The following is a 17,175-nucleotide window of genomic DNA, read 5'->3' on the forward strand; positions in this document are numbered from 1 at the left end:
GGTGATAAACATGATAGGAAAAAAAAGGTGTTCAATGTATAATTGTATATAGCATAATCGCAGATAAATGACTGTTGCATATTCATCATGCATATATTCAAATACTGTTTTATTAGTGTCCCACTCCCGAGTCCCAACCAATCTAAAGTGGACAACATTTGGAATCCATCATACAATGCATCATCAGTTCAAACACTGTGGCTAATCAAAACATCTGTGCTGGAGAAGTCGTGTTTATTACCAACAAATTAACAATGTACATCAAATACTCTGTAAAATATTTTATACGCAGTTTGGAATTGCTTTCCCCCCCAAAAAACAACTGAAGCAACTCGGTGCTGTATACGAAACTTATTTTTTTCCAAATCTGCTAGATCATGAACAGACCGTTTTCTTCTGCTCAGACAAAAACAACAAACTTTTAAAAGATTATTCTTATCAGGTGTGGAAGTTTTTTCTTTGACGTGACTCTCAAAGTCTGTGCCACATGTCTCTTAAGATCTACATGGAGAAGCACAGTAATATATTTGTATGGATGCATTCAAACATGCCATTTCCCACATCTATTTTCAATATCTATCATGTGAGTTTGCTGACAATAGCTTGGTTGAGTGAGTTCAGCTGGTTTGTCCATTTGTCTAAAGCAGTGTAGCGAGCTCCTCCTCTCTTCTGATAGTCCAGTTCTAGTAGCTGGTTAACCTGGTCGATGCGCCCATGGATTGTACTGCAACAAAGTACAGAAAGGAAAGGGGAGGAGAAACAGTGACATTACAACAACATTCTGAAGCCCATTCTACAGTCTTCTAAATCCTAACAGTTTTCTGAAAAACCAAGATTGCTCAAAACCTTTTCATGTGAAGGACCCCCTGAAAGATTTGAGTTATAAATGCTTTAAAAATATATAAATTCAAAGATTTGCACAAATGTTCACGATCTTTCAAAAGTAGCAGATCTACAAGCTCTTCGTGCCGCGCTAAGGGCTTGTTTATGCTATTTGATTATCCAAAGTATAAAATAATTCATCAAGTGATTAATAGACGATTTTCCGGTTTTAATTGTGTTAAAGGTTTAATTGTGTTAAAGGTTTAACACAACTGAAATCATAGAGTTCCTGATAAATATGTACACTTGTGAATGTTGGTGGTTGTCCGTGGTTAACTGCAGCATGCAACATATTTATAGATCTAACAATGCACAGTGCATGTCACAAGCTTTGGACGTACAAACTGCATCACTGATTTTTATGTTGTGCAACTGACATAATATATACGGTATGCATATAGAGAGATGTGGTTGTCCAGAACCGATGATACGACCAATACGATGAATATTATATCATAAAATGAGGTCAGGGGTCGGGGCATAAAGGGACAAGGACAGACAGACACAATGTGTGGGTTTATGATTATAGAATGGCATTATGTGTTTGTAATCACAACAATGTAATTCCTGTTACCATAACATCTCAAAACTAATATGGTAGACTAATAATGTAGATAATCACACCAGATCCTACATACTAAATGCCACCAATTCAATAAAATAAAATCTAAACTAAATTGCAGACTTATGCCTCCTGGTTTGACTGTAGACCAAGGGGCACACAATATGAGGAACTGACACTGACATTTATGATAATGGAACTTTTTGTTGTTATGAGCTTCACAGTGGATTTGTGAGTGTAGCAACCTACTTGTCCAATATGCACTGCACCAGCAAACTCTCCACATCGCATACATCAATGTTTAGCTCCTGAAATAGCAGGGAGAAAAACAATGCATCTCATAATAGTAATAAATCTAATTTCAAAATACAAAACTTATGTAAAATAATAACTAAAACAAATGTATATAGTGTATACATTTATATATTTATGAATACTAACGCAAATGACTATCAAAGGATATAAAGGCCCCGACAGACTGAAAGCACCAAGATGATTGTGTCATCAAATGTGTCCATTGTCCGTGGCTGTTTCGATACTGGAGGCGTCGAGTAGACGTGCCTTTCAGAGCTCAGTTCTATTTTGGACAGGAACATTTATGCGTGGCACACACCATCCAAAATGTGTTACCTCTTTTTATTCTAAACTTGCATTGCAAACTGACTGGTTCTAGAAACCAGTTTTGATTAAATAGACGTGAACAGTCAAACTCAATGGCGTCAATAGCGCTTTCAGTGTGTCAGGAACTTGAGGTTATGTCATCTAGGCTCACCTTGGAGATGAATGGGATGTGTATTCTTGTGTATGGTTTGATGAGTTTGATAAGTACTTGGGTTCTAATGTTCCGGAGGAGTTCTGAAAACCAAGACATGTATTAGTTTCAGTAGCACACACACTATGATCATCGTCAATATGGACTGAAGTCACTTTCACTCACCCTCTATGTGCTCTCTGATGAAAGGGTCATCCATTATGTTACTGTGATTTGTTTTTAAGATTTTCTCAAATTCAGTGATGTCATTATTCTGGTACGCGCTGGGAGTACAAAAAGAAAGTGTCATATTGTTACACTCTATATACACTGTGTTCTCACAACCCACAACAAACTTTCTCTTCCAGACAAGTTTCCACGCCACATTTCCAATTGCAAGTCAACTATGTAAACACCCTATTCTTCTACAGTGTTGAGTTGTGTTCTCAGTCTTTTGTTTATATAATTAAAAACAATAAAGCAAAAAATGCATGCAAGGAAATAAATTGCAGACAATGCCTGTTTTTTCATTTAAAACCGCCCTCCAGCTAATTTAGCTTCCTGCTTTCCCCCGTAATATTCTTGCCAAGCCACGTAGATGTTTGTGGTTTATAAACATAATTACATTCAGCAATACTATAGCATAATAGCAGGCAGTCTACAAATCGGTGGATACGGAAGCAATCTGTGTCCGTGCATGCATGTATGGGTGGGTGGAAATGACTAAATACAGTTTTGGAGTTAGTTTTAGGCAGGCTCAGAGGCTCTGGCACTGGTTAAACTGTATTGGAAACCAGGCTTTTCCCACAGTTACAGAAAACCTGAATACGCAAGGTTATATGAGGCGAGAGCTCTCCGTTTGGCTGTTAAGCTTGAACAAATCAGAGCATGAGAAGATAAAGGAGTGAGCAGCAGCTCAGGCTGACAGTAATAGGGTAACAAAGTCTGACATCACCCCTCTGGGTTAGAGTTGTTTTCCCCATTCTAAGTCCCATACGTGTTTTCAACATCACGTCATGTAAGAACTGTGTCCCTAAAGTAAACACATGAGTCTGGTGATTTTTACTCATATGATATGAATCATCAACTGACGATGAAATGTACTAATTTAGAGTTTGAAAATAAAGGGCTGTCTACTAGACTAAACTTCTCAGGCTTAAAAAAATGACAAAGACTACATCTCCAATTACAATGGGAGATTTATGTAATAATGTTAATTATTTTCTTTTTTGTGTGCATTTTTCTCTCTTCCAATTGACTACACTGTCAACCTGTACTTTTAAAGCCAGTGCATTATACAATATATCTGCTGTCCAGAGGAAACCACATAACTCCAAAATGTTCATTTTACAGGAAATGAAAAATATACGTTTTTTTAAGGAAATTAATAAACGATGCAATACTGCCTCATCAAAGTTGGTGTTGTGACTTTAGATATTGTCAATTACTTGCATGAGACGGAGAGAGGTGGTGGAGTTAGCTGCTTTAGCAGACAGTTTGAGGTTGCTTTTTTTACTACTTTCCAGCAACGATACAATATGAACTACAGCAAAAAATACTGGAGAGGGACATTATGGAAATTCTGGACATCAGAGTATCGAAAGCGGAAGCAGTAGACAAGGAGAAGCCTGACAAATCACAAGATACAAGATGCTGAACTACTAGTCACACAATAATAAAGGTCCAACTGATAATAACCATAGTAACTTGAATCGTGAAAACACTTGTACAGTAACTTACCTTACTAAATTTGTCATTGCTAGGATCTCTGGGTCATTTTTATAGGGTTTGGCCTTTGAAAGAAGAGTGAGAAAGGTTATGGTATAGGAAGTGTGCCCAAGCAATCTCAATGGCAGAAGATGCATTCTGACCGAAGCTAAAATAAGATAAATATTTTTTTAAACTCTGGATTAAGGCTAATTTATCAAATCTCGGGATCCCGTCCCTGGCTACCTGTGCATTATTAAATGAATCTCGGGATCTCAGGAATGGCTTCCAAAGAGTTGGAAAACATTTCAGTAAGTACTGCTTTGTTTCCAAATTCAAGTGTCTACACTACTGTACATACCTCCTGAGAGTCAAAGGGGTTGATTCCTGACTTCATCAGCATGTTGGCAAGGACCAGGTACTTGAGGCAGGTAGTTCTCCGTGGGCTCCCCGACTCATCGTAGTTTTTAAAGGCCTCAAAGAAGTCCGTGTGAGCCTTCTCAAACTCGCCCTCTCTCAGGTGCATCTTCCCACCACATTCTGTGCCAAAAGTAATCATACAAATGTTTACTAGAAGCACTTGGGGTTGTAGTAGTACACCAGTAAGAAGACATAAAGGGCGAGGTCGCGTGCCATGCACGCATCCGCCTGGGTGACGGCAGACTGCTGCGCTGGCGCTTTGGCATGGGGTGTCAGATCAACATATGGAATGAATTATGTACTGTCCATATATGGAGTGTGTCTTGAGTGTACAGGGTTTGATGAGGTCAGATCAACATATGGAATGCCAGAACAGGTCAGCTCCATATCTGGAGATCTAAGGGTGGCAGGGGGGGCAGTGTCTTGAGTGTACAGGGTTTGATGAGGTCTGGCCATGTATCGACCATGTCTTCAGTGTACAGGGTTTGATGAGGTCAGATCAATTATGGAATGTGGCAGCAGGGGAAGTGTCTTGTGTACAGGGTTTGATGAGGGCCCAGCCGGGCCTACCTGGGAGGGAAGGGAGACATCGAAGAGGAAGGACGGGTGGGGTAGGATGAACATATGGAATGTCAGAATAGTGCAGCTCCATATATGGAGATCTAAGGGTTTGAGGTCAGATCATATAGAGTTGCTGGCCAGCTCCATATATGCAGAATGATCTAGGTGATGATCCAGTCTTCACCATGTATGGCTATCCAGAGTTTGATGGTCAGTATCGTGATCTTCAAATATGGAGACGGCCATATATAGTGGCATGATGCGTCATGAGGCGTGATGTCACGAGGCGCGACCATATATGGAGGTGTGACAAACACTAGGTGTTTGCATTAGCGGTTCCGCAAATGGGTCGCGTCCGTCTTCATTTGGCTCAGCTGTGTGTGCATACAAGCGGCTGTGGTGACCTCACGCCACCTTCATGAGTGAGTGGGGTGGGTACGCCCACTAGTCTTAAATCAGTATGCCTGCAAACTTTGAGCAAGACGGTCAAGATGGAGACAAACAGCAGCATGTCGAACAAACGGAAAAGTCCTCAGAAGTGTTGTTGGACTTTATCAGTGGGTGCAATCCTTTCGTGCAAAAGCACGTTGACTTCAAGGAAACCTCTCCACAGAAACTATCTAATCAATGTATGCTTCGTGATTTGTGTCGGTCGAGTCTCCGAATATGTGTACCACCGCTGCTGCGTGACTGTCACACACTATCAAGCTGCTTGGGCACAAGCAGACATACGCTACAAGTCGCGTCAAGTTCCATCCTAGATATAGCCAAAGGAACGGCTGAGAAGTGCTGCCGTGGCTCGAATTTTGCTCACTCAATAAGAATCCGCTGTGTGTTTGCACGGGGGAGCGCTGTGTAGCAGCCTGTACAGCCAGCAGCAGCAAGAGACTATGGCGCGCGCCTGCGGAATACGCTACAAATTAATTCATATATTAATTAATGCCTAGTCCGGTCACCCGACCCAAAGCCAAAAATATATGACCAATTGGACTCGCCCAAGTTGAAATAACAGTTGTACTTTGTTTTGTAATGTTTTTTTGTGGCTTTCGCCTTTATTTTTTATGGAGGGATAGACAGTAGGCGGACAGAAAATTGGGAGAGAGATGGGGTGGTGACATGCAGTGAAGGCCATCAGGATCGGGAGTCGAACCCGCGGCATACTGCCAGACTGGATTACCAGCCAAGGTGCCTGGACTGCTGAGCCACGGCCCAGGCCACAATTTCTAATAGTGTTTGTTGTATACTGTAATTATTTTTGCTTTAGCTTATAGGAATCACGCCAGGGAATCACTTTATTATAAGTGATGGCAAAGAAAGTGAAAAGTGCACTTGGAACGACACTTTCTGACAAAGCATGAATCAATTAAGAAGACTTTTCCAGCCGACTGAGGTGAAGGAGCTGAAATCTCAACTAGCAACACAGCTTTCTTTCCACAAAGCCGGTTGGTAAAATAATGCGACAACTACAGCATCCTAGCATGTGTACCATGTTCTCAACACACACAAATAAATGTTTTTAAGAACAGGATTGAAATCATGAGAAACACAAAGGAGGTAGCGCTGTCAGCCAACAAGAGCTGCTTCTCTGCCAAACTCATACACTATAGCATGGCTTGACATACAATCATACACGAGAACCAGGGGCGGATTTACTGTAGGCTACGTTTCTGCCTCCCCTCCGACAAAAGTAATTATTGTTTATTAAATGATATCGCCTATAAGCCTTCGCCTAGCCGCTACGCAAGGACGTAAAAAATAAAACAAGACCGTTTTGACACTGACATTTGTAAGAGAACTAATAGGCAGGCAGATTATGTCGCTATTATATTATGACGCTTCTTCCCCTTTTTCTCTCATGTATAGGCTCCATTATATCTGACTGGTCCAGTGCTTGTGGTTCAAGAAAGTACAAAATAAAAGTGTATGTTGTCATGTTTAATAATTTACCAATCATCTAACTATTGTAGCCTATAACAATATAAGCTACAGCTACAAGTTACAACATAAATATACATTGTATTTCGGTAACTTCTGTCTATCAATCTGCGTCGACCGGCAGGGTGACTATCTCGTATTGGCTATGCCTTACTCATAAAGAATTCCTGGTTCCGCGCCTGACGAAGACGATATACTGTATATGGAGACATTATACCTCTGATGACTCCCATGATGAGCGGGTGAGGGATCGCTGACTTGATGTGAAGAGACTGCTCGTACAGGGCCTTCAGTTTCTTGTTATTCTTCTGTGCAGTGTACATCTGGATCTCCAAAGCGTATATCTCTAAGAGCTGTGTGCCTTTCTTCAGGTCATCCTCTCCATCGTCCGTCTACATTCAACACAGAATTACCATTTTCCATACTGTCAGAAACATAACATTTCTGTTAGTGGATGCCTATTACCCAAGGATAATCTGGGCTTAATCTGGGGTTTCAATAAATAAAAGGGGCAATAATTAATGAATTAATAAATTGTTAATTATCCAATTATATTATTTATGATCAAATTAATAATGAATTGGATAATTGGAAAATTGGATACTACAAATTACGGTACACATTTAACACAAATATAAAGGAGCATACAATTGTTTCTTAATAAAGTTGGTTCCTTCCTTTTCTTTATGTAAAGCGACTTTGGGTGCTTAGAAAAGCACTATATAAACCTGAGCTATTTATTATTAGTATTATATGTAGATAATAATAATAAATAAATAGTCAAATGTAATAGTTAAAAATATAAAAATGACATATTTGTGTATTTACCTGACAAGACTGGTGCAGTTGTCTGAGTATCTTCTGTAGTTTTCCATACTCCTCCCTCTCCAAGTACAGTTTCCCCAACTACAGAGCAGCAGCAGACAATAGATGAAAAATGTATAATGACATCCCTTAGCATCTGTTTACCCAAACAATGCATGGTGCAATTACACTCAACATACCTTTGTGTTCGTTTTAAACCATAATCTGTCATTCTTTGCATCTTTCAAGGCCTCCAGAGTAGTTTCATAGAACTCCTGTAGTAGGTCCATCTAATGACAAATAATACATGATAAATACACAGGCATTCTAAAAACGGTTAAACAAGAAGTAATTTGAGTTAGTCATTCTGTACCTGTTTGGAGGTGGAGATGTAGTCCAAAATGGAGTTGATGGACTTCTCTGAGTAGTTCCTGGTGACAGCACTTCTGATATACGTCAGCAATTGCTTGTATCTGTTCATCATTTCTGGAAAGTTGGTCTGCAAGGTTGAGGCACACAGAAAACAAAATTTAAATGATTGTCGCCTAATTGGATTGTGTAGTCAGCGGCAGGAGATGGAGTGTATTCTTACACAGCATACCAGCTTGAAGTTGATCTTGATCATCTGTTTGAGTGCTTTGAATCCCCATTCTCCTTTCTCTCCTTCTAGTTCCAACACCTGTGGGCACAACAACACACTCATAAGTCAGCATTAACCCATTTTGGGTGGGAACCCCTTTTGGTGTTAGCATTACGTTATGCTTTAGCTATTGAAAAATAGCAGATCTACAAGTGGCGCGCTACGAGCTTGTAGGTCTGCTATATTTTTTTAAATCATGAACATGTGGTGCAAAGCTTTGAATCTTTCAGAGCGTTTTTAACTCAAATCTTTGCTTCTGGGATGGGAGGTGGTCCCTGAAACAACACATTTTCAGATGGGGGTCAGCGGCCAATTTCATATATTTTTGGGGGTCCTTGACATGAAATATTGAGAACCACTGATATAGAAACATGAGGTTTTTCAGAAAAAAATACATTTTAAAAAAATACATTTTTTAAATTTCGACGTCAGGCCTAAATGGGTTAAACATCTGCAGACTGAAAATATGACTTGAGTTAGTAATGTCCTCTTTAACATGACAGTGTGTGTAAACTGTTATTAGGAAGTGGTGCTCATCTTCGCCCCATATGTTAATGATAATAGTTATACCTTTTGAAAACTGCTGAGTGCTCCTTTGGGGTCATCCTCCTTGAGCGCTTTGGAGTTATAGTACTGGTTCTCTAGGTCCACATTGGGTTCAGAATTGCTGTCCTCTGAGTATTCCTACATTGACACATAACGCACTGCATATTAACGCACTGCATTATTAGCTAGTTAGAAGTAGAACTGAAGTTACACACAACACCGCTAACAGTTTCCTTGACAAGTTGACATCTTCGAACATCATTGCTCAGTGTTGCCACTTCAAGGAAGAGAAAGAACACTAGTAGTTTCTAGAGCTCCGTGACTCCGTGACTTCCTCCCAATGTATGAATGAATGAACGCTTAAAGCGCTTTGAGCACTTGGAAAAGCGCTATAAAAATGCAATTCATTATTATTATTACTTTATTTAGAGGCAACACATTGCGAAATTGTTCTTTCTCCTCCTCGATGTTTGCCTTGATGCCCGACTTCCAGCACCTGGCCTAAATATAGTCATTGAGATGTGCACACAATCTTCTGTGTTCAGTGTTGCCACTTGCCAGCTACCATTAGCCGGCTACTATGTTGCTCATAAACACAGCTAGGCCTAGCCTAGCCCAGTTAGCCAACGAGCATGGTTAATATTTCCCAATATTAACAAAACATCCAGCATGTGAACTATCCCGGCTGCTCTGCAGCTAAATCCGACTGACGGTTTAGCACGCTAGTACAATATATCCAGAGTGAGCCTGATCACACGTTAGGTGCCCTTCTACCTTCAACTTCTACCGTTAGCGAGCTAGCTCACATTAGCCTGCTCGCTACCTAGCGACCTGTGAGACAGCACTCCCTTCTGCCTATTAAAGCGAACACAAAAATAAGCCAGGCTATGTTCGATTACAGTTACCAGATCGTAGTCCTCTTCATCGTCGCACATAAAATCATCTTCCATGTCAGACATCTCGATGGTTCTCCTTGCTTCCTACCCAAGCTGCAGCCTAGCCTAGGAAAAGTCACCAGCCTAGACTAATGTTGTGCTGCTGCTATACTGATGTGTGTGGTGGAGGAGGACACCGTGTGGAGCAAGTTACAATTACATTGTTTTGCCCATAGATGGCACTGTTTGATAGCCTCAAATTAACTCGTGTGAATAAATACACCTGCAGCCATTCTAGTAGTATGCTCTAGTCTTGCCGCAAAAAAAAGAAAGAATGATTTGTACCTGCTGTGGCCAGAGAGGCCAATATCACATACAATGTTCTTGTAAATCTAAAGAAGTGCACTGCCATATTAGCCTATTATTTGTACACGAAAATTAACTATGTGCTTTGCTCTAATGGAACTTTGGGTCCGATGAGGACTTGTGTAGCCTATACTCTAAGGATGAGGATCCATAAAATAATTTACAAAGCTATAGGAGACCCATCTATCTGTCTATTTGGGTGCCCACCTCCCATCTGTTTGTGGGAGATGGAATATGCATATTTATTATTTATAAGATTTTTATGATATTGTATGAAAACTATATGTTTTTTTAGTAGCATTTCTTTTTTTCTTCTTTTCTCCTCTGCCAACACTTTGGACAGTTTCTCATCATTTTGATTTGCACTACATGACATTTGCATGACTAAACAATGCATACAGGCAGTCAGTCTCTCTCTCTCTCACACACACACACACACACACACACACACACACACACACACACACACACACACACACACACACACACACACACACACACACACACACACACACACACACACACCCCCCAAACCCTATCATTAGTGCATTACCATAAAAGGTGCATTTTATTGCAGTTTAAGAATTTGTTCTTGACAGGAATGTCAACAGCTCGTAATGAGCAAATGTAATGAACGCAATGAGCAAAATCAAAATTTGGCAAGGTCTTTTTCTCTCTTAGCAACTGAACTGCAAATATAGCTACAGTTTTTAAACAGATATAGCGTGATAATAGCCGGTATATTTGAGATTTCAGTCAGCTCTGTGTCTGTGTATCAGGTTCGTGTTATAGTTGTGTTTCGTGACTGCCTTTTTAACAGCCTTGGCTGCCACACCAAGATCTGAGAGAGGGGGGGGGGGGCATTGGCAACATCAAACTCTCGCACTCACTGCACAGGGTCTGATGTCCTCATTCCACATCAGGCCCTGTGACGGAGTTCTCATTTCTTTGTAGACTGATTTGAAATTACACAATCACATTAAGACATGTGTCATAATGTTATTGCGAAACCCAGATGAGTCTGACTAATACACTTAAACTCCTTATCTCTTTGTTTTTATTTAAATTTTTCATCTTGTGCAGGCAGTTTGGCCATAATATTTATAACATCCAGCAGCGAATCCAACTCCAAGGAAGAGGGGAACTTGGGTACTCAAAGATTGATTGATAACATAATGTAATAATAATAACTAAAAATGTCATTAGTAACCCATGTTCTTGTTTGTGTACAGTGCTGTATGTGTTTGTGTGTAAGTAAAACAGATCAGTATGTTAGCGATTAAGAGTATATCAATGTCACAAGTGCACTGTCGTTAAATATATAATTTAATGTGTGAATTAAGACAGCAGAGTACTGTGATATGCTGTAGTGTAGCCTACACAGACATGAGTCACATAATCTATTATACACCTGAAATAAATGTATTGATCTATTTAACTTTCTGAAAGTTTAACCCAGAGTTCAAGGCCTTACATTTAGTCAAGTGGAAGGTCAGCAGACATATTTTGTTAATATTATACTGTACTGAATATTCCATCCATCCATCCATCCATCCATCCATCCATCCATGCACCTTCAACCACTTATCCAGAGTCGGGTCGCGGGGGCAACAGTCCCAGCAGAGAGCTCCAGACTTCCCTCTCTAGAGCAACATTAGCAACTTCCTCCAGAGGCATTCGAGCGAGGGCATATAGTAAGCATGCCTCCTGAGCGAGTGCTCGGGAGGCATGCTTAAGCACCTACGCTGGCTAAGCGAAGAAGCAGTGGGTCTACTTCGAGTCTCTCTTGCGTGACTGAACTTCTCACCCTACAGTATCTCTAAGGGCTATGCCAGCCACCCGTCGGAGAAAACTAATTTTGTCCGCTTGTATTCGCAACCTTATTATTTCCAATTTTAGTATATGTGTAGCATAGCCAACCACTTACACAGCAACCTTATATTTTCGGTCATGACCCACACTTTATGACCATAAGTGAAAGTAGGTACGGAGATTGCTTGGTAAACAGAGAGCTTTGCCTTCTGGCTCAGCTCTCTTTTAGTAACAACAGTTAAATTAACAAAATGATAAGAAGAATACTGTGAATGTGTGTGCACATGCAAATACTGTACATTAAACATGTGTGATATCTGTCAGCATTTCTGTCATACACTATGTATTGGGTTTGCATCAACAGGAGCACTCAGCTATAGTAGAGAAGAGCTGTGAATCTGGGACAAAGAGATAAGGCTCGCTTGTCATTTGCTTTTGTGTCATCACAACACCTGCACAGATGTTCCTCAAATTAAAGGGCATCACACTTGTGCACTTAGTGTTATCACTACAGACTGAGCCGCTGTCAACACATAATCAGACAATCAAAAGACAGCACATTTATGTGAAAATAAGCTTCTGAGCTAATAGATTTGCTATCTTAACTTCTTGACTCTCGCCCCGACTACTCCATTTTACAATAAAGAACTAAGCCTTTTCACAAAATAAAAACTAAACTAAACTAGTTAACCCACTTTATTACTTGCGCAAGCAGAACGCGCAAGTAATAATTCCGCCCGGTCTCTTCCGCCTGACAGCTGTCCCGCCATTCGATGTTTATGCAGAAAAACATCAAATCTGTGCCTGTTTTGCTGGGACCAAACGACCACAAATGACCATATTTCTTACGTCATCATTTAGAGCTAGTCATACGTATACTATATACATAATCAGTACAAAAATAAAATAGCAAATTGTGCCTGATCTGCTGGGACCAGAGTACGTGGTGTGTATATGTATGACTAGCTCTTAATGATGACGTAAGAAATATGGTCATTTGTGGTCGTTTGGTCCCAGCAAACCAGGCACAGATTTGCTGTTTTCTTGCATAAACATCAAATGGCGGGACAGCTGTCACGGTTTTTGGCGCAAAGTAACCACAGTATACCGCTAATCAACTTACAACTACACACTCTATATAGTATATGTATACGTACAGTATGTCCTACGTCATCATTTAGAGCTAGTCATACGTATACTATATACATAATCAGTATAAAATAGCAAATTGTGCCTGATCTGCTGGGACCAGAGTACGTGTTGTGTATATGTATGACTAGCTCTCAATGATGACGTAAGAAATATGGTCATTTGTGTAATCTGGTCCCAGCAAACCAGGCACAGATTTGCTGTTTTCTTGCATAAACATATATAGAGTGTGTAGTTGTCATACGTATACTACATACATAATCAGTAAAAAATAAAATAGCAAATTGTGCCTGATCTGCTGGGACCAGAGTATGTGGTGTGTATATGTATGACTAGCTCTCAATAATGACGTAAGAAATATGGTCATTTGTGGTCGTTTGGTCCCAGCAAACCAGGCACAGATTTGCTGTTTTCTTGCATAAACATCAAATGGCGGGACAGCTGTCACGGTTTTTGGCGCAAAGTAACCACAGTATACCGCTAATCAACTTACAACTACACACTCTATATAGTATATGTATACGTACAGTATGTCCTACGTCATCATTTAGAGCTAGTCATACGTATACTATATACATAATCAGTATAAAATAGCAAATTGTGCCTGATCTGCTGGGACCAGAGTACGTGTTGTGTATATGTATGACTAGCTCTCAATGATGACGTAAGAAATATGGTCATTTGTGTAATCTGGTCCCAGCAAACCAGGCACAGATTTGCTGTTTTCTTGCATAAACATATATAGAGTGTGTAGTTGTCATACGTATACTACATACATAATCAGTAAAAAATAAAATAGCAAATTGTGCCTGATCTGCTGGGACCAGAGTATGTGGTGTGTATATGTATGACTAGCTCTCAATAATGACGTAAGAAATATGGTCATTTGTGTAATCTGTCACGGTTTTTGGCGCAAAGTAACGACAGTATACCACTAATCAACTTACAACTACATACTCCATATAGTATATCAGACAGATCAGGCACAATTTGCTATTGTATAACTGCTCTCAATGATGACGTAAGTAATACAACATTATGTTTCTGGGGTGTATAAAAGTAACAAAAGTGTCAAAAAGTTAACCATAAATGTTAACGTTAGTGTAGTGTGCAAACAATTAAATACAAATCCAACTACAGATTACGGAAGTATTTTAGATCATGTATATTTTAACAAATGTGAAAGTATTATTACAGAAATTGAAGTTAGAGACACATATTACTCTGATCATGATTTAGTATTAATATCACTATAGTCCAACATGAAATACATTTAAAACAATTGACAATTTACAATAAGTAATACAATAATTATACTGTATAATATATTTTAATTCAGTTTATATACTAATTCAACTCTTAACGAGCTTACACTTAAGACGGAGGGCGGAGGTTGGAGGTGAGATTTATTGCGGATGAATTGATTACAGTTTGGAGCTGGGATTGAGTGAATGGACAGAGAAGTGACTGACAGTATGATAACAGAATGATAACGGAATGATGGTGGTATGATGAGGAGGTGACGGTGGAAGGGCTTTGGCGCAGGCCCCCTGGAGACGGGCCAGAGCCTCGGCTCGGATCCTGCCTGGCGGAGGCAGGGGGCTCTTGAGCCTGCCCCCCTGGGGCCGACCTGGTGGAGCCTGCTGCTGGGCGGTCGTCGGGGAGGTGGCGGGTACCTGAACGAGAGCACAGATGAGTGAGGGAAATGCGGAGCGTTTATGAAGGGGCGCGGACAAGGTAACGTAGATCTGATTGGAGCAGACGAATGATGGAGCGTTACAGCTCTAAGTTGAACTTTCGTCAAAGACTAACATTTCAACTCTTAACGAGCTTACACTTAAGACGGAGGGCGGAGGTTGGAGGTGAGATTTATTGCGGATGAATTGATTACAGTTTGGAGCTGGGATTGAGTGAATGGACAGAGAAGTGACTGACAGTATGATAACAGAATGATAACGGAATGATGGTGGTATGATGAGGAGGTGACGGTGGAAGGGCTTTGGCGCAGGCCCCCTGGAGACGGGCCAGAGCCTCGGCTCGGATCCTGCCTGGCGGAGGCAGGGGGCTCTTGAGCCTGCCCCCCAAAAGGAATTAAAGAGTGCGCGCCTGGAGGAATGGTGCAAACTTCTGGAGGAAGGAGTAAATAAGGTTTACCTGGAAGGGACTATACAGACGATGTTGGAGAGATTCCCTCGACGAGCCGGGGCCTTTAGCGAGAAGGGATCCGTGGGAGAGTGAGGAAGGCCCCGCGCCATTGGAGCCTCACGACGGCTGGTGCCGCCGACATGGGAGCCTTCGCGGAAGGGGCTTGTGGGAGAATGGTTAGTAGGTATGGTTGGTAGGCGAACAGCCCGATGGTTAGCGAGCCTCTGGATGGTTGGCCGGAAATCGTTTGCCGGCGGAGTCTGTTTGGGATGAGAGTAAGGTTGATTAGCATGGCATGAATGAAACGTGAATGGAATGATTATTTAGCAGGCGTCCTCTCGACAGAGGGCAGTGAGTGAGAATTTGATTCGCCTGGCGGGACGGGGAGACTCCCGACGGAGGAGGCCTGCGTGGCCGGAGGACGGGTCGACCGTCGTTTTGGAGGAAGACTCCCGGCGGAGGAGGCCCGCGTGGCCGGAGGACGGGTCGACCGTCGTTTTGGAGGAAGACTCCCGGCGGAGGAGGCCCGCGTGGCCGGAGGACGGGTCGACCGTCGTTTTGGAGGAAGACTCCCGGCGGAGGAGGCCCGCGTGGCCGGAGGACGGGTCGACCGTCGTTTTGGAGGAAGACTCCCGGCGGAGGAGGCCTGCGTGGCCGGAGGACGGGTCGACCGTCGTTTTGGAGGAAGACTCCCGACGGAGGAGGCCCGCGTGGCCGGAGGACGGGTCGACCGTCGTTTTGGAGGAAGTGAGTGGGCGTCCTGGAGAGGGAGAACATGTTTGGAAGTGGCAGAGGAGGAGGTACCCGCCACCGGACACATCCACCAGTCAATGTAGGTACCGCGCTGGGAGACGCCATGGACTTCTGGGCATCAAGCACGGAGGCGGAGGAAGGTCTGACGTAGGAGGAGAAGGCGGAGGACGACCAGCGGCCCAGGGCCTGCAGGGTCAGGACGGAGACGCCGCTGGCAGCAGCGGTGGTGGCGGCTCCGATTCTCAGGGGGTGGCTGGAGTAGCGGACAGGAGGGAGACCACATCTTAGGAGCAGCGAGCGGAGATGGGAGGCGAACTCTCTACGACGACCTCAGACGAGCCCTCCAACGACGACTCCGGTCATCTCGGTCCTTCGTACATCTGGTCAGCTCCTTTGTGCTTCCGCACCGGTGTCTTTCTTTAGTGCGTCTGCCTAGGAAGGTGTGGGGCGTCCTCTCGATCGACGCCCAGCGTTGGTTCCCGCGGTGCGGCCTTGGCCGGGAGTTCTTGATGGCGGTGGCAGTGACCAGCTAGTCTCATGCTCCTCGCTGCTATCTTCTCTGTTATACTTGGAGATGGCCCGTACGGATGCTCGTTGGTGATGTGCTCATCCTGGTTGATGTGAAGTACCATGGAGACATCCTGGTGCAGCACCCGTCCAGGGATTTCCGTGGGGCGGAAGTGTCCGGCATTCGCGGCCGAGGAGGAGGACGGTCTCCGCAGTAGCAGGGAAGAAACTGGTCTTAACGTGGAGGGGGAGGAGCACGGAGGAGAGGTACCTGACCAGTACCTGACCAGCCGGACTAGTAGACGCCATGGATCTCTGGGCATCGAGCGAAAACTGGACGTCGTGATGTTTGACGAACGCGGCAGACCCGAGGGGAATGGTTTGACGAGCATAGGTTCTTGGGCTATGGCTGACGCAGTGGACGTGGGACCGAGATTGTTAATAATGATATGACCGACTGCGGGAAACTGTTCCGCTTGGAATTCCCCCCCAAAACTGAAGTGGGAGCGTAGCACGGTGGCCTGAGCTCTCCGAGCAACGGAGGCTGTGAATAGGTTATGGCTTAATCCATTTAGGCCTAAGGCGGATTCTAAAAACGCCTCTGGATCCTGACCTAAGGTTTCTGAAAACTTCAAATATTTAGCAACATCGAAATTAGCTGGTGCAGTGCATGGCTGCCGGAGAGTTTAGCTGTTGCAGTGCGTGGCTGCCGAGCAGTGCATGGCTGTCGGCTGAGTTTAGCTGCTGCAGTGCATGGCTG

At 42.8% G+C, this 17,175-nt stretch overlaps 1 protein-coding gene across 4 annotated transcripts; it reads right to left on the bottom strand.

Annotated features, from left to right (window-relative positions):
- Positions 1-92: 92 nt before the first annotated feature.
- On the bottom strand, positions 93-9,866 carry cops2 (COP9 signalosome subunit 2). 4 transcript variants are annotated; one of them, XM_083792095.1, is made up of 13 exons: positions 9,714-9,866; positions 8,833-8,946; positions 8,224-8,301; positions 7,996-8,121; positions 7,823-7,912; positions 7,647-7,724; positions 7,036-7,210; positions 4,264-4,442; positions 3,936-3,988; positions 2,382-2,479; positions 2,217-2,299; positions 1,694-1,752; positions 93-724 (listed from the first exon to the last, which is right to left on the bottom strand). In XM_083792095.1, the coding sequence occupies exons 1-13, from the start codon at positions 9,765-9,767 to the stop codon at positions 580-582; spliced, it is 1,332 nt and encodes a 443-aa protein (XP_083648221.1). In that variant the 5' UTR covers positions 9,768-9,866; the 3' UTR covers positions 93-579. The 4 variants fall into 4 exon arrangements, with proteins under 4 accessions (XP_083648221.1, XP_083648219.1, XP_083648220.1 ...); XM_083792093.1 differs by having other exon boundaries at positions 8,215-8,301; XM_083792094.1 differs by having other exon boundaries at positions 9,708-9,866.
- Between the last annotated feature and the right edge of the window lie 7,309 nt (positions 9,867-17,175).

Source organism: Protomyctophum parallelum, assembly GCF_964188405.1.
Source record: "Protomyctophum parallelum genome assembly, chromosome: 2".
Taxonomy (NCBI): Eukaryota; Metazoa; Chordata; class Actinopteri; order Myctophiformes; family Myctophidae; genus Protomyctophum; species Protomyctophum parallelum.

Coding starts and splice junctions, on each gene's coding strand:
- cops2 (XM_083792092.1), bottom strand. CDS start 9,767: ATGTCTGACATGGAAGATGATTTTATGTGCGACGATGAAGAGGACTAC. Junction 7,725..7,822: donor GGTTTAAAACGAACACAAAG/GTATGTTGAGTG, acceptor GCTGCTCTGTAG/TTGGGGAAACTGTACTTGGA. Junction 1,753..2,216: donor ACATCCCATTCATCTCCAAG/GTGAGCCTAGAT, acceptor CTGCTATTTCAG/GAGCTAAACATTGATGTATG.